At 32.4% G+C, this 22,497-nt stretch overlaps 1 protein-coding gene across 1 annotated transcript; it reads left to right on the top strand.

Annotated features, from left to right (window-relative positions):
• The first annotated feature begins 8,877 nt into the window (after positions 1–8,877).
• LOC112039718 (protein neprosin) lies at positions 8,878–18,755 on the top strand. The gene is made up of 8 exons (XM_065760788.1): positions 8,878–8,920; positions 9,673–9,758; positions 9,861–9,947; positions 13,078–13,281; positions 13,384–13,542; positions 15,861–16,007; positions 16,704–16,850; positions 18,372–18,755. Exons 1-8 carry the CDS (start codon positions 8,878–8,880, stop codon positions 18,753–18,755), a joined length of 1,257 nt encoding a protein of 418 aa, XP_065616860.1.
• The last annotated feature ends 3,742 nt before the right edge of the window (positions 18,756–22,497 follow it).

The raw sequence follows: 22,497 nt of genomic DNA, 5'->3' as shown, positions 1-22,497 counted from the left end.
CTAAATTAATGCTTTTTATGTATATAAAAATTTACAAAGTTTTTATTTTTTATTTTTTATATCATTTATTTATTTTTTGTTGGATGGATTGATTACATAATAGAGAATATGCATTTTTCTCAATCTCAAATAGATATCCTGATTTTTTGATATTAGGAAATTCACCACTAGGTTATTTGCACTTACCCTTTTGTATCACAATAAAATATTTTAAATAGTCTCATTATAATGGAAAATGTTTTATAGCAGTCAAGAGTAAAGCATCTCTTGTTAAAAACTAATTAAATCAAAAAACAACTGAAAATAAGTCTATTCTTAAAATTTCTTTGTTAACTGCCCAAAAAAAAGTAAACTAATGACACACACAGATATATATATATATATATATATATATATATATTTATATATATAGACACACACACATACTAATCTCTCATCTATATATATCTGGTGCATTTTATTACATTTCGTAAGAATTAATATTATGTCCCATGTAAGATATTATAACTTATAATGTTTATCAACTTTAATTATGATCAAGTATAAATATGAAACCCCATTCTTCTAAAAAAACAAAAAAAGTATATGAACCAATTGCTTCAGTAAATTAACAAAGATTTAATTAACTCCATTAATTTAAGTGTACACTTATCTTCTATATAATCCTTTTAAAAATGATTATGAGAAAAAAATTCCTCATAAAATATATCTTTTAAATTCTAGATTGAATATAATTAAAAATGATTTTATCTTTTGTTGTTCTTTGTTTTAATTTTTTCCAAAGAAACTCAATTTTAGCAATAATGTTATATTCTAAATCAATAGTTTCTTATATAAATCTTACAAAATAATCATAAAAACTCATTTTACATAAATATTTGGTATACCACCTGTTCATAATCAATACAAGAAAATATATGCATTTAAAATATTGTATTCATAATTTATGTAAGGTTGAATTTAATCAACCATTCTGTTAGCTTTATTCCGTGCCAAATTTGCTTGTAATTCAGCATTTAGAAACCTTGTATTTAGGGGGGAATCATGTAAGGGTAGTGTGTGAGAGAGTATGAAGAATTGCTCAAGATTGTGCAGTGAAGCAGGGACTCGTGACTGGATCTCGCGGGTGGCTCGCTGCTTGCAAGCCGCTAGAAGATGCTCACATGCCAAGCATACGAAGAAGCTGAAGCGTCATGCTAGCTGGAGCACTACAGAACAAAAAGTCCAAATTGGCCATTCAGTTAACTTACGGCTCAGTCAAGTCGCGAGGCCAAGTCACCAGCCAGCTCTGTTTTGGAAAAATGACTTTTCGCATTCCAAACACCCACCATTATATATAGAACCTTATACTCACGAAATGTAGAGAGCTTCCAGAGAGAATTTTGAGAGAGAAACCCTAGAGAAAAACAAGATTGATTCATCCACAATCTTTACATAGAGACTCTTCAAGTCTCACTCTCTCCATTATTACATCCTTGAGAGGTTCTTACCCAAATCCTTTTGTCACCATACGCACATCAGTGAGAATGCTATTTGATGCTTTGGGAAGAAGTTAGGAAGGAACCAATGGTTAGGTTAATGTTATGGGCTATAGCGAAATCCGGTAAGCTAGAAAAGACAAAGGTTTGGCGTAACCTCGTTAGAGCAAGAAGCTTGGAGGGCTTAGGTACACTTGGTAGATTAGGCTTGGAGAGTCTATTACTGTTCATGTATCTCAACTTTATTTTCTAATAGATTATTGACCGCTTAGAGGGCGGCAGAGAGATTTTACGCTAAGGGCTTCGATTTTCTCTTCGATAACACATCGTTTTGTTGTCCTTGGGTTTGCATCTCTCTTCCCTTAATCTTTACCATTTAATTTCTGCTGTGGATGTGATTTTATTTGGTTTAGATTGTTTATCAGTTCTGTTATAAGCTTATGTTCATTTTCTACACATACATTGTTTGACATTAAGCTTGAATTGATAATTTGTAATTTGGGAGTCTAAACGTTCATAGTGTTTTACACGCTTTTTGAACATTCAATTGGTATTAGAGTAGGTGCACTCTTTGTGGTTTAAACACCTTAGTGCAATCCTTGACCCTGTATTAAGATGGACCGGTAGCAACTATGCCTTTCGGAATGTCAGGATGAGGGCATTTGTGTGTTCCCTTAATCTTAGTGACTCGGATTCATCCACTTTTGATTTTGAGGAAAGCTATGACGGAGAAGGAAATTACTCCACTTTTATGACTATTGTTCATGTTGAGTCTTCAAAGGACTTGAATTTGCTTGTACAAGAGCTTGGGGAGTATAGTGATGTGGAATCAATGGGAATTGTAGAAGAATAAAGAAGATGAGAGTACAGGGGGCCTTCAAGAAAACTTCAATTCACTCCTTGAGAAATTAAGAGAATATGCACATATAGGCAAGGCAGCCGTAAAAAAGATGAAGAAGGCAAAGGAGGACTATAGAAGTCTCCTAGTGTGACATAAGGAGGCCAAGTGTGAGATAGAGATGCTGAATGGAGAGCTGATCGAAGCCTACTCAAAGATAAAATTTCTTGAGCTTAAGGTAGTTCAAGCAAATGCCATGGTAGAGAGGGTCTCCACCAAGAAACTAGATGATGTCATTTCCTCTCAAAAACAATTCTCAGACAAATCTGAGTTGGGATATACTGAAGAAAGTAGTTCAACTATCAAAATCACTAAAGAAGTGAAGTTTGTGCAAGCCAAAGAACCTATAGTGGCTGCTTCTACACCAAAGAAAGTAAGGGATGAAAAGAAGAAGAACGTGGCTGACCAAAGAGTGTTGAACAAGCCCCGTAACCAATCAATGATCAAACCTGAAGCTAGAGGAAAATCTCTTCTGAGATCACAAAGAGGTTCGAGAACAAACCATTTTTGTCATCATTGTGGACTTCAAGGACACACCAAATTGAATTGTCATAAGTTTAGAGCATTGAAGAATGCAACTAATCAAAGGTCAAGAGGACCAAGAAATGACAAGAGGACTTGGGTTGTTGAGTCATCAAGAGGTCGAAATGGTGATTCCGGTGTGATGGACGTGATGAAGATGATTGGTGCATTAACCACCTGCTTGGAAAGCTTCATTAGAAGGTTTGAAAGTCCTAACTCTCGTACACAATCCTATAGGGATATCACCACAAATGCACATGATGTATGGGTGAAGAAGGGTACTCATGCATAAGCATTACAACATGTCCATGCATCAATTCTTCCTATGCTTTGTGACTATGCTTGGTTGTGTGCTTTTTGCTCATTGGTGTTGAAAATTGTTTGTTTGTTTTGTTTTGTTTTGTTTTGTTTTTTTTTTAAATGTTTTTACACTGTTGTTTTGATCAATCTCTTCTTGCTTTTGTGTTAAAAATCCAAAAACACATAAAAAGTAGAAAATCCAAAAAATTTGATTGACATTGTTGAGTTTTGTCTCAAAACATGTTTTGCCTTGTACCTTTGTACTAATGGCTTTGTGCATCTACGAGCTTAGCTTGTTTCCTATGCACTCACATCATTGTGGGAGAAATCTTGAAATCTATGTGACTGTTGTAAATAGATCTTCAATCTTGTCATGAATGATTAGTGAATGGTTTTGTTGATCTTGAGACATGCATAGACTTATGCCTATATATCTTCCTACTATTTTATTTTATTGCATTTACTTAAAGAGCTCACCAAATGTAAATCTCCAAATGAAAAGAGATATTGAGCTGCGAAAGCTTGTCGCATATGTATTTGACTAGGAAAAAGAGAAAGCGACTAAAAATAAATGTATGACGCCCAAAAAGCCAAAGGCTAACTCATCAAAGTGAAATATCAAAAATTTCAGGCATCGATCTCTCAAAAAGATGTATTGTTTCAAAAAAATCAAATGATGTAGTGTTTATGAAGCCAAATGAAGAGTTTCAAAGTTATGATTATCAAGTTGTTTGTGGGAGGTCATATATGCATATTTCTATAATTGAGATGAGTCACATTATTTAGTGCTAATTGTGTATGTCTTGGTTGAATTGATCATTGAAGCTTCACATTAGACTAAGGACTATCTCATTTTTTATATCCACACACATCACACATGTCTATGTTCAATGATTGTCATATTCATTTGTGTGATTGTACATGATTAAATGTGTTTTCATATGCTCTATCTTTGTTAATCAAACACAAAAAGATTTTTGAGTATTTTAGTTTGTTTTTGGAAAGTTCTTTGTTTTTACAAAAGTATCAAAATTTCAAAAACAGTGTTGCCCTGTTCTAGCAACTCAGTTGCGGGTTGGTCCAAATGCATGCCCCAGTCGCGAACATTACTCAGAAGGTATTTGCGACTCACTGGCGGGTCAATGTTCCAGTCACAAAAAATACTTAGAATATTTTTCAAATTTTGGGTTTTAATGTTTCTCGCGGCTCACTGTGGTGACTTGTTTACGGGTGGAAGGTCTAGTCGCGATGGGTACACAGAGATTTTTGCGGCTTACCTCGCGACTGTCTCGCAGGTAAACCTTCTAGTAGCAAAAAACACTTAGAAAATTTTTAGAAAAAATTTCTTTAAGTTTTCTGGCAGCTGGCCCTGGCGACTTGCACGTGACTTGAATCAATCGCAAAAATCACGTGTTTTGCGCAAATTGGTCTGTTTTTAAAACTTTTTAGTTTTCCCTCGATCTTTTGTGACTATTCATTGTCTTCCCTGTTTGAACCTTTCTCAAACTCACCATGTTTCTCACATAAACCACCATTATTATTCATCATTTCTACTTCAATCTTCAAGGAGAGGTATGGGTTTTGTTTCTCACACATTAAATTTCACATTTATTGCATATATCTCTTGGAATGTGTGTTTATTTTTTGCTAATATTTGTATATCTCTTAATTGAATATGAGGGTTTGGTAAAAGAGTTTTATACCAATGCAATTGTTGAAGGCGAAGAACTCAAGTGCTGGGTTAGAAGAAAAAGTTTCTCAGTCTTTCCCGCATATCTGGCTGAGATCCTTCACATCAACTAGTTGATGCTTAAAAACTCATCGGTTTATGATGATCTATGTCCAGAAAAGGATCTACTTCAGGATGCTCTTGGAAAAGACTTGGAATTCTCATCAAATGGAAACTTCGTCAGTGTTCCTCTCTTCCTCTGAACTTGAGGGTGCTTACAATCATCATGTTTCACAATCTGTACCCATTATCTAGCACTGGGTATATGAACCTCAAACGTGCCCTGTTTCTTCATGATTTGATCTCTGATGTATAAATTGACATTTGGGCTCATATCTTTCATGTTATGCGCAAAACAGTTCTATGAACTGAGTCAAGGATATGCATTCCTTTTTGCTGCCTCATTTCTAGGATATTGAAGCTCAAAGGGATTCATCCATCAACAGATGAGTCTCCCTACACTAAACAAGCACCAATCAACATGCGTATGTTCAACGAAACCTATAAGAAGATGAGGACTAGCTATTCCATGATAAAAAGGGGGAGATGATGTTGATAGGGGGAGTACAATGATAGGTGGAGAAAGAGTTGGATCAAAGGGGGAGATTTCAGCAAGCAGGCCTATGTTTAATATTTTGTTTCATTTTAGCATATTTCAGTGTTTATGTTTTGATATATTCAGTTTAAGTTTTGGTTTGTACCTATTGCTTTTGTAAGCTTCTAAGGTTTTTGTACCCATGCTTTGTAGCTTAAGTACTTGATGTTAAATGTCATGCATTTTCTTTAAGTACATCACTCTTGTGCCTTTCATTGGATTTTATATCCTTAATGCAATTACCTTGTGTTGTTGTATTGGTTAAGTGTTGGACATGCAAATGATACTTTGCAATTGACCTTATTAGCTTGCATGTCTATTCCATGTGTGAATTAGCATTGTGATCACTATTTATAGTGATTGTTCATTTTTGGTCAAGCCATGGTATATTATTTAGTTCCATTTTGCTTGATCGCATTGTACTTGGTCCATATGCATTACAGGTATTCTGCGTACAATGCTCATATTGTGCTGTTGTGTTTCAGGAGATACTTGTTCTTATGGTTCAAGAGCTTCACAAATTTTAGAATTAAGTATGAGTGAGTTTTGATCAACTATTCTCAACTCACGCGTTAAGTTTAGAGTTTGTTGTAGGGTTTTGTCACGGAATAGCCAAAGGGGGGATTGTAAGGTTGAATTTAATCAACATTTCTATTGGTTTTATTCTGTGCCAAATTTGCTTGTAATTCAATACTTAGAAATCTTGTATTTAGGTGGGAATCATATAAGGATAGTGTGTGAGAGAGTGTGAAAAATTGCTCAAGATTGTGCAGTGAAGCAAGGACTCGCGACTGGATCTCGCGGGTGGCTTGTAGCTTCCAAGCTGCTAGAAGATGCTCACATGCCAAGTATGCAAAGACGCTGAAGCGTCATGCTAGCTGGAGCACTACAGGACAAAAAGTCCAGATTGGCCGTTCAGTTACCTCGCAGCTTGAACTCGCGGCTCAGTCAAGTCGCGAGGCCAAGTTGCTAGCTAGCTCTATTTTGGAAAAATGACTCTTCGTATTCCAAACACCCACCACTATATATAGACGCTTATACCCGCAAAATGTAGAGAGCTTCCAGAGAGAATTTTGAGAGAGAAACTTTAGAGAAAAACAAGACTGATTTATCCACAATCTTTACATAGAGACTTTTCAAATTCCTCTACTCTCACCCTCTCCATTGTTACATCTTTAAGAGATTCTTACCCAAATCCTTTTCTCACCATACCCACATCTGTTAGAAGGCTATTTGGTGCTTTGGAAAGTAGTTAGGAAAGGATCAATGGTTATTGGTTAATGTAATGGGCTATAACGAAATTCGGTAAGCTAGAAAAGACAAAGGTTTGGCGTAACCTTGCTGGAGCAAGAAGCTTGGAGGGCTTAGGCACACTGGGTAGATTAGGCTTGGAGGGTCTATTGCTGTTCATGTATCCCAACTTCATTTTCTAGTGAATTATTGACTGCTTGAAGGACGGCGGAGAGGTTTTACGCCGAGGGCTTCAGTTTCCTCTTCAATAACACATCGTTTTCTTGTCCTTGTTTTGCATCTCTCTTCCCTTAATCTTTTCCATTTAATTTCTACTGTGGATGTGATTTTATTTGGTTTAGATTGTTTATCAATTCTGTTATAAGCTGATGTTCATTTTCTGCATATACATTGTTTAATATTAAGTTTGAATTGGTAATTTGTAATTTGGGGGTCTGAACGTTCATAATGTTTTACACGCTTTTTGAACATTCAATTTAAATTAAAAAAATACTTGAAATATGAATATTTAATCGATGACAAAGTGAGTGGCATAACATTGCCCAAGTTTGTGTATGTGTGTATAATTTTAAATCATCAATGCACCATTTATGGAGAACTAATATATGAAAATAAATGGTAGGTATACAAATAAATGCATTTACTTAATGAATGCATGATAATTAATTACTTATATAAAAATATTAATTCATGATAATTAATTACTTAAAAAAATGAATGATAATTAATAAATATATGGAATTAGTTTGACCCCAAACATATTTGAAGCTTTGCAATTAAATGAATAATAGGAAAATGGTACTTGTCTCATTATGATAGTTATCGTTTTAATTGTTGCTAAAGCAACTAAAGATGAGGAAAAATATCATATATCAAATAAAATAAATTTTCTTTCTAATAATAAGTGTTCTTATAAAAATTTTAAAAAAAAAATCATTGAAGTTCCTTTTATATAAATCATTAGTGCAACATTTATGGGGAGTTAATATATGAAAATAAATGGAAGGTAAAAATAATTAAAAATAAATACATTTACCTAATGAATGCATGAGGAAAAATATCATATATCAAATAAAATAAATTTTCTTTCTAACAATAAGCATTCTTATAAAACTTTATTAAAAAAAAAAAAACTCATTGAAGTACCTTTTATATAAATCATTAGTGCAACATTTATGGAGAATTAATATATGAAAATAAATGGAAGGTAAAAATAAATGAAAATAAATGCATTTACCTAATGAATGCATGATAATTAATTACTTATAAAAAATGCATGAAAATTAATTAATATATGGAAATAGCTTGATTTCAAACATGTTTGGAGCTTTGGGTTGCAATCATCAATAGAAAATTAACATGTGTCCCATTATGTGTAATGCACAAGACCAACTTAGTTGGTTGAGTTAATTGAGTATGTGCATTGCACATTTACACATGACAAAGAAAATTGTCATCTTCCTATTGGTGGTTGGAGCCCGAGGTTCCAAACATATTTGGTGCTAAACTTTGTTCTTTTAATAAGAAAAGGTTTAGCTGCAAACATGTTTTAGCTTGGGCTTTAACCACCAATAGAAAAATGAAGTGTTCATTATGTTCTTAACACACATATGAAATTTTAAAGAGCCTTGTTGCTCAATTGGCCCCTCCTGATGTTTCCAATAGAAACATGAATGGCTCAAATATTCCCACTCTCAATGCAAGTATCAAATTTCAACAACAACAACAACAACAACAACCAAAAAAAAAAAAAAAAAACTTATGTTTTGTATCAATTAAATGTTATTTACTATTCAAAAATCATATTAATATGCAAAATTTAAATTCAAAAACTTGAGATATGAACATTGATCATCTTGAAATTTTGCAAGAAAGCTAATTAATGCATAGTAATAAATTAATATATTGTCATAAATTGATATATTTGATGTTAATGAGGTGGAAAGCTTTTTTTTATTTATTTATTTTTTTAATACAAGATAAAAATTCTACTCTAGTGTAATCTAATTGTATATGTGTGTGAAGCTCTCTCCTAGAGACTTAAATTCTGGTCCTTACCTCCCACCCTACAAGCACTTATACTTGTAGAGTAATCGACATAACAATGGTGCGTGATGGTGAGGTGGAAAGCGAAATGAAGAGAATTTGTATGTTTTTGTAAGGGGTATACCAGTTGACAGAATCCTAGACTATTATATATAGACGTTTAAAAAGAAAATAATTGAATTTCATTTTATATAAATCATTAGTGCACCACTTATGGAGAATAAATACATGAAAGTAAATGAATTTAAATAATTAATGCATGATAATAAATTAATATATTGATATAAATTGAAGAGAATCTGCATGTTTTGGAAAGGCATAAACCATTTAACAGAATCCTAGACTATTATATATAGACGTGTGAGCATGCACACATGTGGTTTATTCAAAGCCTAATTTCCATAATATTTTGTATCATATGTGGAAGTATCAATTTTTAGACAGAAGTGTTATTAAAAAATAAGTGACTTTTGCTGTTTCATTTTATATAAATCATTAGTGCACCACTTATGGAGAATAAATACATGAAAGTAAATGAATTTAAATAATTAATGCATGATAATAAATTAATATATTGATATAAATTGAAGAGAATCTGCATGTTTTGGAAAGGCATAAACCATTTAACAGAATCCTAGACTATTATATATAGACGTGTGAGCATGCACACATGTGGTTTATTCAAAGCCTAATTTCCATAATATTTTGTATCATATGTGGAAGTATCAATTTTTAGACAGAAGTGTTATTAAAAAATAAGTGACTTTTGCTGGTTTGTTTCCCATGGCTAACGTCATTAACAATAAACTAGAATGCTTCATGTGTTTTTTGTTTGCTTTATCTTATGTGTTAGGTGATAGCTTTGTTGATGGAAGAAGGATTGAAACTATGAAAAATAAAGGCTTCATTAAGCAAAAAGGAACCATCAAAACCATTGAGGTTATAATGAAAACTAAATAATTCTTTCTTTCAATTTCCTTTTATTTTGATTCAATATATACATATATTCCAATCTTATTTAAGGTTTTACTGAATTTACAGGGTGAGGATGGTGATACAATTGATTGTGTTGATATTTACCAACAACCTGCTTTTGATCATCCATTTCTCAAAAATCATATTATTCAGGTTTCTTTACTTGATTTTTAATTTTTATACCAGTATTTTAATTAATTCTGTCACTGTTGTTGTTCACTCAAACATTTCATATTACTTGTAATTTTTTTAGTTCTTTTTTAGGGTTATTTCAATTTTCATGTAATTTTCTTGTAATTTAAAGGAAAGAAAAAAGAAAGAAAGAATAAAAACAAAGTCGCTGAGGAACGAGGACCACTTCAAGACTTTTTGACTATATTTAGTTCAAGGGGAAAGAGGTTGAAGGGAAAGGGATTGAGGGACAAATGAGGGGAAAGAAACCTTTTCATTGTTTGGTTGGATGGAAATGAAGGGGAGATAAATGAAACCAGGGAGATATATGAAACCGAAGGATTTTGTTACACTCCAAGTCCACTATTTAATTTTCTTCCAAATAGGAAAGAAATGGAAAAAGAATGAAATAGATAGTTTAAATTTTACATTTCCAAAAAAAAAAAAATTTTGAAATCATTTCCTTCCTCTTTTTCCTCTTAGCCAAACAACATGAAGGATAAAAATTTTCTCTTTTCTTCCATTTCCTCTCTTTGCCCTCTCTCAATTTCTTTTCCTTTCTCTCACCATCCATTTTGCCAAACATAGTGTTAAGTTCAATTGGGATCTTGGGAAAGTTGAAGGCTGAAAACTAAGGAAACATTTGATACATTGTAATGGTGATTACGTAGGAATATGAATAGATATTACAAGTAATATAAGAGGTGTAATTGAATAAATATTACTATTCAATTGATTGGTAAAAACATAGGAATAGAACTCTAAATTTGTATTTAACTAGTGGATTTCCTGCGCGATGTGCAGTGCATTTTAGTAAATTTAGTAGGAAATTATTTATGATCCACTGATTTCACGATACTATTATTGTTTGTCATAATTAATCTATGAGCTTTCTAGTAAAACAAAATTCAAACTAAATAAATTGGGGAAAAATTTGTCTAATTCATGCAACCAACAAATGTCACCATATTATGTTTACATTATCACCTACAAACCTGGTGGTTCTTAGGTGTCTTTATTGTATGATTTATGCTTTATATATAGATTTTCTAGTGTTAATTTCTACATTTCTTGTGCCGCTAAAGTCTCTATCTCCACTATATCAACACCTATAATTTTTATGTTAGTAAAAGTAGCTTTTCTTTAGTTTCAGAATTGATATGAAATAAAATTAAGGCCCTTTAATATTTTAATTGAAGAGAAGTTTGATTTTCTAAGACCTTAATTATAATAGGGTGAAAATTGAAAGAATAATATCTTAATCAATTAGTTATAAAAATTGCTAAAATTTCATGATACAACAACAAAAACAATAATGTCATAATTACGCAATAATATCACAATTTAACCTCCAAATTTTAATTGAGCTAATAGCAGCCAAAAAACCAAATAAACTAGAAATCCTTACCAAGTATATACATCATACAGGAAACCCAAAATCTAAATTAGCACATAATATGAAAAAACCATCCTAAACACATTACAATGCAACATTAGCAAAAACGAATACATAAAATATAAACAAAATATTAGACAAAGAAAGGGAACTAAAGATATTGTGAGAGAAATTATGGAAGTTTGAATTTTAAGTCCAAAGAAAATGGGGATTTATATTAGACAAATATGGAGACAAATAATCATATTACTTAATATTCATTGATTTGACTCTTGCAATTCTACATTGAATTTAGTCTTATGCATAAAATTGAAAGTTTTCTTAATTCCTATCTTTCCCACAACTTTTTAGATCTACTCGTATCTATTCAAAGCATTTCAAATTATAAATGTATATAAATTCTTTGAATTTTATCAATGCATCAAAATAAATGCATATGTCATTACTTAATATTTTGATATAATTGCTAAATTTAGATGAGATGGAAACCCAAATGAAATATATATATATATATATATCTTACAATGTGGCACTTGGTAAAATATTATGCTCTCGCACATAAGGTCTCTGTTTATATATATATATATATATATTGATTGATTGATTGATTGATTGATATTGATTGGTAGAATGAAAGCATACTTTCCAATATCCCTGTAACTCATCATTATTTTTAAAAGTAATATAATATCACTGAAGCATCAGAGCAATAGGATTAAGGACCTCAAATGTGCTAAAATTTTGAGATTTACTATCATGGCTAAAGCAGCGACAATAAAGCAGAAAAAATCGATTGTAAAAGTTAGCGACAAATATTACTGGGGTTTTAGAAAATATGCCAATCTAATATCCTTATTCGTGGGTAGTAAACAATTATAGACTGCAGCAAGTGGTAGAATTCACAATGTGTCAACTAAACAAGGGCTTTTTGGAATCCAGAGCTTTTGATAAGAAATAATTATACGTTATTTTAATGAATAGCTATTCCTAATAATGAAAACACAATCAAACAACAAGGTGTATTACAATCTATCAAACGTTTAGGGCTTGAAACTGCATTCTTTTAGTAGATATGCATGTTTGGTGTGGCAACCATTGGGCCACAAGCTTTGTGTTGGTCCAAATTGGAAAATTATTATATATAAAGACAATTTATGAATTAATTTTAGTAAAAAAAATAAATAATATGTTATGGTTTAACTTTGATTGAATCTTAGTCCAACTTCAAAAATCTTAAACTTTTCACTTTGTTAGTTCTTTGAACAGACTAGGTTTCAAAACCATGGTATTGTGGTGAATTTGCCACTATTTCCCCACCACCCCCGACTCCCCAAAGAAAAGAAAAGAAAAGAAAATCCATAATTTTACATGCATTTGCATATCATACACATTTCATCTTGCCTTTTTCTATAGTTCTCTTTTAAAATAGCCATCCTTGCTAGATATTAAGGATAAAAAAAAAAATCAGATAGTTAATTATCTCCTTTATAATTTTTTTTCATTACTTTGATATAAGTTATGGGGGCGAGATTATTAAAAAAGAAAAGAAAAGAAATAATAAATAAACAAAAAAGCTGAAGCTGAAGAGAAGTACTAACTCCACGTTGCAATTTTTTTTTTTTTTTTATTTCTTATGTCATATATATGATTCTTTGCTTTAGCTTTTCATTATGATTACTGAGGATTAAAACTAGTAATTTGACTTTGGTTGATCAGATGAAACCCAACTCAATCCCAAGCAGTCCAAAAGAGAATTCATATCAAGCTGAGCTATTCCAAAATTGGCATAAAAATGGACAATGCCCAGAAGGAACAGTCCCCATAAGACGAACACAAGAAGATGAATACACTCGTGGTGTCAAATGGATACCACGTAGAACACAACTTAATCATAGCTTTTATGATATCAGTAATCATGAGGTATATCATTTTTATCAAATGTCGTGATAGTTGTACATATATAATCAAGATGCACCGTACGCTTTAAACTAATTACACTCGAATTACTCTATTTTGAACTAGCATGCCATTGTTAGTTTCGGGGTTGCCGAAATCTATGGCGCACGTGCATCATTAAATGTATGGAACCCTGTCGTTGATGATGGAGAATTTAGTCTTGCTCAAATATGGGTTTTAGCAGGCCCTGATGAAGAATTAAACACTATCGAAGCTGGATGGAAGGTAAGTTTCAGAAAATAAGGTTTTTTTTTTTTTTTTTTTTTTTTTTTTTTTTTGGGCAATGAAACAGGACATATTACACAAAAGACAAAATGAGATACGAACTGTTATCATCTACTTCACAAGAACCCAACAGATAATGCAAAATTAAAGAGATAGGGATGGTTCCTTCCCGATTACAAGAGAAGGTCCAACTTGCAGGCGAGTTTGTTCCTTCACGAGTACAAGAGAAATGAACAAAAGTGAAATTTTAAAACCATTTTTTTTGAATGAATTAAAACCAAAAACTTTGATATGATTAGAAAGTTGGTGCTATTTGAATGTACCTAAGAAAACTGATATTAGTTTTGAAAATAGAAGTTTGCGGTATATATAATATATTGACAAGCATTTCATTTCATTTTCAGGTTACTTCACCAGAAAATAAGACAAAGTTGTTCACATTTTGGACTGTGAGTTAATTTGCTTACTTATTACTTTTTCCCAAAATAAGATTAAATTTGCATTAGAATTTTGAACTATTCTATCTGTTAGAGATATATATTAAACATATATTAGCCCAATGTAATAGGCCCAAGCCCAGTCCTACTTGTACTAGTAGTCTAGGGTTTAGTCGCCTATATATACTCATGTTAGGGTTCATTGTAACAGAGGTTATTGTACTACACTCCTACACAATAAAGATGTAGCCCTTAAAGGATTCCTCCGTGGATGTAGGCCGACAAGGCTGAACTACGTAACCCTCGTGTTCTTGATGTTCCTATTCTATGCTTCCTCTTCCGCATCCACTCTAGCATACACAACATGGTATAACACATTGCGTTTGATAATATTCTCCATTTAACATGGCATCAAAGCTAATATTCAACATGGTATCAGAGCCAAACTCCGTTCTTGGCATCAAACAAAATCTCTAGCAAGCAAAGAAGATTTTAATGTGCACATCACCATCAGAAGTCACACATGCTTTTCTGTTGAATCTAGACTCCATGGCATCTTGCAGCCACCGTGGCTCAGTGCTGTGTCCAAGATCTACAAACTCAAGCAAAGCCGTGACTCAACTTCTTAGGTCTGTGCAAATCCAAGCCTCGCCTGATGAAACCAACACAACAGACGTGATCCACGACCTCCCGCGACCAAAACCCAGAAACACGGCCTCCAACGGCGACCTCACGCGCCGCCACGCGCCGCCAACAACTCCGGAACCTCCCCACGCGCCGCCTCGGATTCCTCAGGAGCAGATCCTATTCCGGAAACACGCGCCACCATGACGGCCTCGTACCTCGCCGATCTGCCAAACCCCGAAGTCCGAGCACCAATCTCCGTCGCACGCGCTCTCACGCGCCTACCGGAGTTATCCACGCGCCGGTGGAATAACGTCACCCGCCACACGCGCCTGAAGTCTGATGCTGACGTGGACTGATGACGTCATCTTGACACGTCAGCGCCACGCAAGCCGTTGCCACATCAGCCCTACTCCACGTCAGCGACACGTCATAGGATGACGTCAGCGGCTCTGCTGCCTGATCCGTGACCCGACCCAGAAACCCGGAACCGACCCGGACCAGTATCCGTTGACTTTGACCCTGGACCAGTTGACTTTGACTTTTTGCGTTGACCTTTGACCAAAAGTCAAAATTTTCGAAAGGGCCTATCTTGCTCAGTTTTTCGCGTAGATTCCGATTTTGGACTCCGTTTCTTCATTTGAAGCTCCAAAATTGGTGAATTGGCACATTCTTCGTTGTGGTTTCTTCAAAGGCATTCTTCAAGGCATCTCCAAGTGATCTTCTCATGCTTATCCAACCTCAAGCCTTCATCGAGCTTCCGCCTTGAGTTTGAGGGAGGGTGTTAGAGATATATATTAAACATATATTAGCCCAATGTAATAGGCCCAAGCCCAGTCCTACTTGTACTAGTAGTCTAGGGTTTAGTCGCCTCTATATACTCATGTTAGGGTTCATTGTAACAGAGGTTATTGTACTACACTCCTACACAATAAAGATGTAGCCCTTAAAGGATTCCTCCGTGGATGTAGGCCGACAAGGCTGAACCACGTAACCCTCGTGTTCTTGATGTTCCTATTCTATGCTTCCTCTTCCGCATCCACTCTAGCATACACAACATGGTATAACACATTGCGTTTGATAATATTCTCCATTTAACATGGCATCAAAGCTAATATTCAACACTATCCACCTGCTATCATCAAGTGCAGCCTTTTTAAATCAAGTCAGTTACCTTCAATGTTTAAAATTAGTAATAAATAAAATATTTCGTGCAAGTGTTTCTTAAACTAACTTATTCTTGTCCTTGTAATTAAGAGTGATGGTTACCAAAGTACGGGATGCTTCAGTCTAGAATGTCCTGGTTTCGTGCAAGTAAACAAGAATTTTTCCCTTGATTCTCCCATAGAACCTGTTTCCAGGTACTCTGCACAGCAATTCGATATAGGGATAACCATATACAAGGTAATACATATATTTATTTCCTAAAACAAATATTCTAATATGTATTAAAAAAAAAATCACAATTTTTTCTTTACTAAAATGAGATAAAATGATTTTTTTTTTTTAAAAAAAATTAAAGAGGATATAAAGTGATGTCAATGGTGGGGACTATATGAAAATTATATTACTCCGAGAAAAAATTGTTAGGTTCTAAGGTCTTAGGATTTTATGTATTTAGAACTCTAATTTGTAATGTTGGCAAACCATGATCAAAACATTGTATTTAGTCTTATTTAGACTTGCTCAAAGTTGGTATAATATTGTAAAGTTGGAATCGAGTGGCTGCAGAAGTACTTGGGACTTTCGGCCTGGCTCGATCGATCGAAGAATAGACTCGATCGATCGAAAATCGCACAGGTTGAATTTTCTGCAGAATTTCCAACTCAGCCCTACTTCATTAAACGTTTAGGGTTTTATGTTTTTACCCTAGGTATATAAACAAAACCCTAGCCACGTTTTTGAAGGTTGTCCATATTGTATTGTTGCTCATACATTGCTGTTTTGTGTGAATCTCTTGTGAGATCTTTGAGGAGCTTTCCTTTATAGTGCAGCCTTTTTAAATCAAGTCAGTTACCTTCAATGTTTAAAATTAGTAATAAATAAAATATTTCTTGCGAGTGTTTCTTGAACTAACTTATTCTTGTCCTTGTAATTAAGAGTGATGGTTACCAAAGTACGGGATGCTTCAATCTAGAATGTCCTGGTTTCGTGCAAGTAAACAAGAATTTTTCCCTTGATTTTCCCATAGAACCTGTTTCCAGGTACTCTGCACAGCAATTCGATATAGGGATAACCATATACAAGGTAATACATATATTTATTTCCTAAAACAAATATTCTAATATATATTAAAAAAAAATCACAATTTTTTCGTTACTAAAATGAGATAAAATGATTTTTTTTTTTTTTAATTTAAAGAGGATATACAATGATTAATATAAAGTGATGTCAATGGTGGGACTATACGAAAGTTATATTACTCCAAAAAACAAATTACCCAGTCAATATTTATAAAAATAACTAGGTTTTTTTTTTTTTTTTTACTAAATAAAAATAACTAGTTAATAAGACATTGAATGCACATAAATTTGATTTCTATTCCTTTTTGTTTGTGCTTAAATATGAAATTTGATAATTATGATTGTTATTAATAAACTTTTATAAAAGTCTTCATATGGAAATAGGTATTCAAAAAATGACGAAATTTAGTTATAGCCCAATGCTATAACTCCCACTTATTTTGAAAATTTAAATAACCACATATTTTGAAATCTACCATTGGATTATAGCCTAAGGTTACAACTTCACTCACTATCTTTTTTTTTTCTAAATGACAAAATTTGACCACAAATTTGATTATAGCCTAAGGTTATAACTTTACTCACTATCTTTTTATTGGATGTGAAATTTAACAAATCTACCATTAAATTACATTTTCTTCTTATATCCTCTTTACTTGCAAAAATTTTTAGAAGATAAAAAAAAATTATTAGCTATGCCGTCAATCTTGTATTTAAATTTCAAGTTTTGTAGTCTAAAATTATACATTAAAAAAAATTGTGAATCAAATAATAAATAATATTTTATTGACTTTTTGATATGTGTGTTAATAACATAAAAAATGTGAAATCAAATGGCTATACTTTCAAAATATGTGATTATAAGAATAAAATGTAATCCAATTATGGATTTATTAAATTTCACATCTAATAAAAAGATAGTGAGTGAAGTTGTAACCTTAAGCTATAATCAAATTTGTGGCCAAACTTTGTCATTTAAAAAAAAAAAAACCCCTTTATTATATGGAACCATATATCCTAGAATAAGGCATTTATTATGATTGTGTTTGTATATGTAATTATATGTTCTATTATTTAAAGAGATTATGGTGTATATGTAATTATGATGTGTAGAACAATATTATAAGGTGAATGAAAAATCAAACGGCTTTCCTCTCTCTCTCTCTCTCTCTCTCTCTCTCTCTCTCTCTCTCTCTCTATATATATATATATGTTATTATACTTCTCTAAATCTCTCTCTCTCTCTCTCTCTATATATATATATATATATATGTTATTATACTTCTCTAAAAAAAATTATTTCCTAGTAGTAGTAGTACTCTTTCTAAAGTATCTTATGTACATGCTAAGCCAAGGACTTTGCGGAAAATAATTTGACTCTTTGTAAAACCGTTTTGATGCTTAGCCATTATCTCATTCCAATCATTACCAAGAAAAACCGGCATTTCCTGGAGGAGTTTTAGTAGTCTATAAAATTTTGTGTACATGCCATGTTCACTAAATTCTTGAACTTATTATGCTTCAGGAGAATGGAAAATGGTGGTTCCAAGTGCAAGATCAGGTGCTTGGATATTGGCCCGGCACCATCTTCAACTATTTAGTGAGTAGTGCTAGCAGAATTGAATGGGGTGGAGAGGTTTACAATGCGGAACTGGGTGATCATCATACAAGGACTCAAATGGGGAGTGGCCATTTTGGGAATGAAGGCTATGGAAAAGCAAGTTATTTTCGAAATATTGGATACATGGATAACAGTGGCAAGTTCATAGACGTGGAGACTCAAAGTCTGAAAAAATATGCGACAAGACCATCTTGCTATAATGTAGAAGTTGCAAATAATACTAATGGAGGCTTTGGAACCCATTTCTATTTTGGGGGTCCTGGCTATTCAACACAATGTGCAAATTAGCAAGTGGGAAAAAAAATTAAAAAAAATCATTGTGATAACTATAATAGTCCACACATGCGAGAGGTCTCAGAAAGGCAATTACGTTTGTTTTTTACATAGTTATCACTCAAATGTTATTGTGGTCCAATTAAATTTTCAATGATACATATCTTTGAAGGCACAATATTTTATCTTTTTATCTTTGCGTTTTTTAATGAATCAGTAACTTTCATAAACAAACCAAGAACACAAAATCCGTACAACAGAAAGAAAATTCATGGGGCCAATAAGTAATTTTATGTATAAATTTTAATTTATCATCTGCTATTCCACCTTTGTGTAGAAGTGCAGGGGTTATAGCTAGAATAGTTTATTTCATCTTAGTTGATCTCTGTCGGCCCAGGCCTCAACTTTATAGACTAAGCCTCAATACATGGTTATGAATAGTGTCATTATCGTAGAAAATATTTTAGAGCAGTCAAAGCTAATGAATCTCTTGTTAAAACCTAGATTAAAAATAAAAATAAAAATAAAAATAAAAATAAAAATAAAAAAAACCCAGCTGAAAGCAATTCTATTCTAAAAAATTCTCTCTTTTTTATTTATCTGCCCATAAAAACTAAGCAAACAACATGTATACGCACTGGTCTCTCGACCAGAAACCAAATAGCTATCCAATATCCACAATCCCTCCTCACTTTGATGCTGTTGTATTCTCGGATCCTGTTGCTTCGGGTTATTGGGCAATGATACGGAATGACAAGGGCAAGGTAATGGCAGCTTTCTCTGTTAAAGGATTTCTCTATTATGTTAGACATATTTCTAATGGTGTTTTTTGGATTGAGGTCTCACCTTCCCCTTCTCTGGAGGGTTTGTGTTTTGATTTAGCTCATTTATAGTTATAAATTATATTTAGTTTAGGTTTCAAAAAAATAAAATAAAATAAAACAATCCCAAATAGGTATTGTATGTGTGGTGCATTTTATAACATTTCGTAAGAAATATATTATTTTCCATCACTCCCATCGATGATTCTTATTATAAGTTATAATGTTTATCAACTTCACTTATAATTAAGTATATGAACCAATTGCATCAGTAATTAATAAAGTTTTAATTAACTCCGTAAATTTAACTGTACAATTATCTTTTATATAATCCTTTCAAAAATGATTCTAAGCCTCCATTTGGATACATATTATAAATGAAAATTATTTCATTATTTAGCTTATTTTTGCTACTATTCATAGGTACTACTGCACTTTTTAGTACTAGTCATGAGTCCTATTATACTATTTCAACTAACTTTTACCTTTATCTACAGTATTTCAGTAATAAGTTTTCAATTTTAGCAAAATAAGCGATATCCAAATAGACCCTAAGAAAAAATCCTCATAAAAATATACATTTTATATTCTCCATCAAATGTAATTAAAAATGCTTTCATCTTATATATGAGCAATAATTTTATATTTTAAATAAATGGTTTCTTATATAGATCTTACTACAAAATAATCATAAAATCTCATTTACATAAATATTTGGTATAGAAGAAAATATATGCATTTAATATTATGTTAGGTTCTATACGTATAGGATAATTGACAAACAGGTAAACACAAACTTGTCTAGATATAGATCATAGTATTTATAGGTTTGATTAAACAATACTCAAGATGATACAAGTAAAAGTACAATAACAAGGAAGCTGAAAATCAAAGTAATCTATTTTTAGTAGCTTCGATCGATCAAAGCATGAATCTACAGAATTTATTTTTAGTCCATAGGCTTTAGTCCTACTACATTAAATACATAAAGAAAACCATAATTCACGTTTTTTGAGACTTGGGAGAGCTACCCTTTTGAGATCTAAGAGGTTCCATACCTTTTACTCTTTCAAACTTATACCGGAGATCACACTCATACTCTTAGTACTATTGGAATCAAGTTGCAACCCAATCTTTCGCTATCAAGTGTACTAGAGGTTCATGTTGAAATAGATTCATATCAGAGAAGACTGTGGAATTCAGAGCTAATTTTGTTAACTCTGGTTAGGTTTACTATAAATTGATATTCTGATGTCAATCTTCATTTGATAGTGGATTTTTCTTCTTGGGATTGATCCTCCTAGGTTTTTCCTTCGGAAGATGTTGTTTCATAAGGCTTTCTAAAAATGGACAATGCCCAAAAGGAACAATCCCCATAAGACGAGAACAAGAGGATGAATTCCTCTTGGTGTCAAATGGATACCACGTAGAACATAGCTTAATCACAGCTTTTATGATAACCGTCGTCATGAGGTATATTCATTTTTCATTTGTTTTTACATGTATAATCATGTCACACTGTATTTTTTTACATATTCATTTTAATCTATTTCATTTATAAATTTAATTTAATTTTTTTCTAACATATGTGAATAATATTTTGAATTAGCATGCAGTTGCAAATTTTGAGGGTTCTATGGAGCACGTGCATCATTAAACGTATGGAGGCCAGTCGTTTATGATAGAGACTTTAGTCTTGCTCAAATATTGCTTTCAGCAGGTCCTGACGAAGAATTAAACACTATCGAAGTTGGATGGATTGTAAGTTTCAGAAGATAAAGTTCTCTTTACAATTATCAAATACCAATAAATTAAAATATATTAAATAAGAGGCAAAATGAGTGAGGAACTGTTCTCACCTGCTTCACAACCCAACATGGCATGTGACAAGTGAGTTTGTTTTAGTATTAGCCTCACAGGGTACAAGTGAAAATGACAAAAACAGGTAATTTTAAAACCAAAACCTTATATTTGAGAGGACTAAAACCAAATACTTTAAGTTTAATATGATTAGAAACTTGTGTTATTCAAATGTACCCAAGAAAATTAATATAAATTTTGAAAATATTAAGTTAAGGTGTATGTAATAAATTGATAAACATCTCATTTCATGGTTGCAGGTTAAGTCACTTGACAAAAAAACAAGGTTTTTCTTATATCGGACAGTAAGTTAATTTGATTATTCCCTTCCAAAATAAATATAAATTTGCATTAGAACTTGTCCATCCACTCATTATCATCAAGTGCATACTTTTTAAATCAAGACAATTGCATTCACCATTTATAGAAATAAAATATTTGTGCTAAGTGTTTCTTTAACTAATCTACTCTTGTCCTAATAATTAAGAGCGATGGTTACAAAAGAGAGGGTTGCTACAATCTTCGATGTCCTGGTTTTTTTGCAAGTAAGCCATAAATATGCCCTTGGTGCTCTCATAAAACCTGTTTCCAGCTACTCTGCTCAGCAATCGACATAGATGTAACCATATACAAGGTAATAGACATATTTATTTCCTTAAAAAATTATTCAAATCCAATAAAATATTGCAAAGACAACAGTTTCAAAAATAACTAGTTTATAATCTATGTAATGCACTAATTATTATCCCTTTTTAATTTTTGGTCTAAATATGAAATATGTCAATTATAGTTGTTATTAATAGATATTTATTATAATTAAATTTTTAGGACAAGACTTAAGTGTAATACTTAGGTGTTGTTTCTTAGATTCCATTTTTAAGATTCTGTCATGTGGTTTTTTCTCATGGGATGGAAATGTATTTTTTAGTTACGTAGACACATGGTAGAATTTTAAAATGGAAACCAAAGGAACAATACTTAAGATATTGTACATAAATTTTGTCCAAATTTTTATATGGAACTATATATCTGATAGATTACCTAATTAAATTAGGAAATTGTGTAGACTTCAAAAT

The sequence above is a fragment of the Quercus suber genome, unplaced genomic scaffold, assembly GCF_002906115.3.
Source record: "Quercus suber isolate HL8 unplaced genomic scaffold, Cork oak 2.0 scaffold_382, whole genome shotgun sequence".
Taxonomy (NCBI): Eukaryota; Viridiplantae; Streptophyta; class Magnoliopsida; order Fagales; family Fagaceae; genus Quercus; species Quercus suber.
The sequence above is the reverse complement of the archived record's forward strand: the minus strand, read 5'-3'. Positions and strand labels throughout refer to the sequence as shown.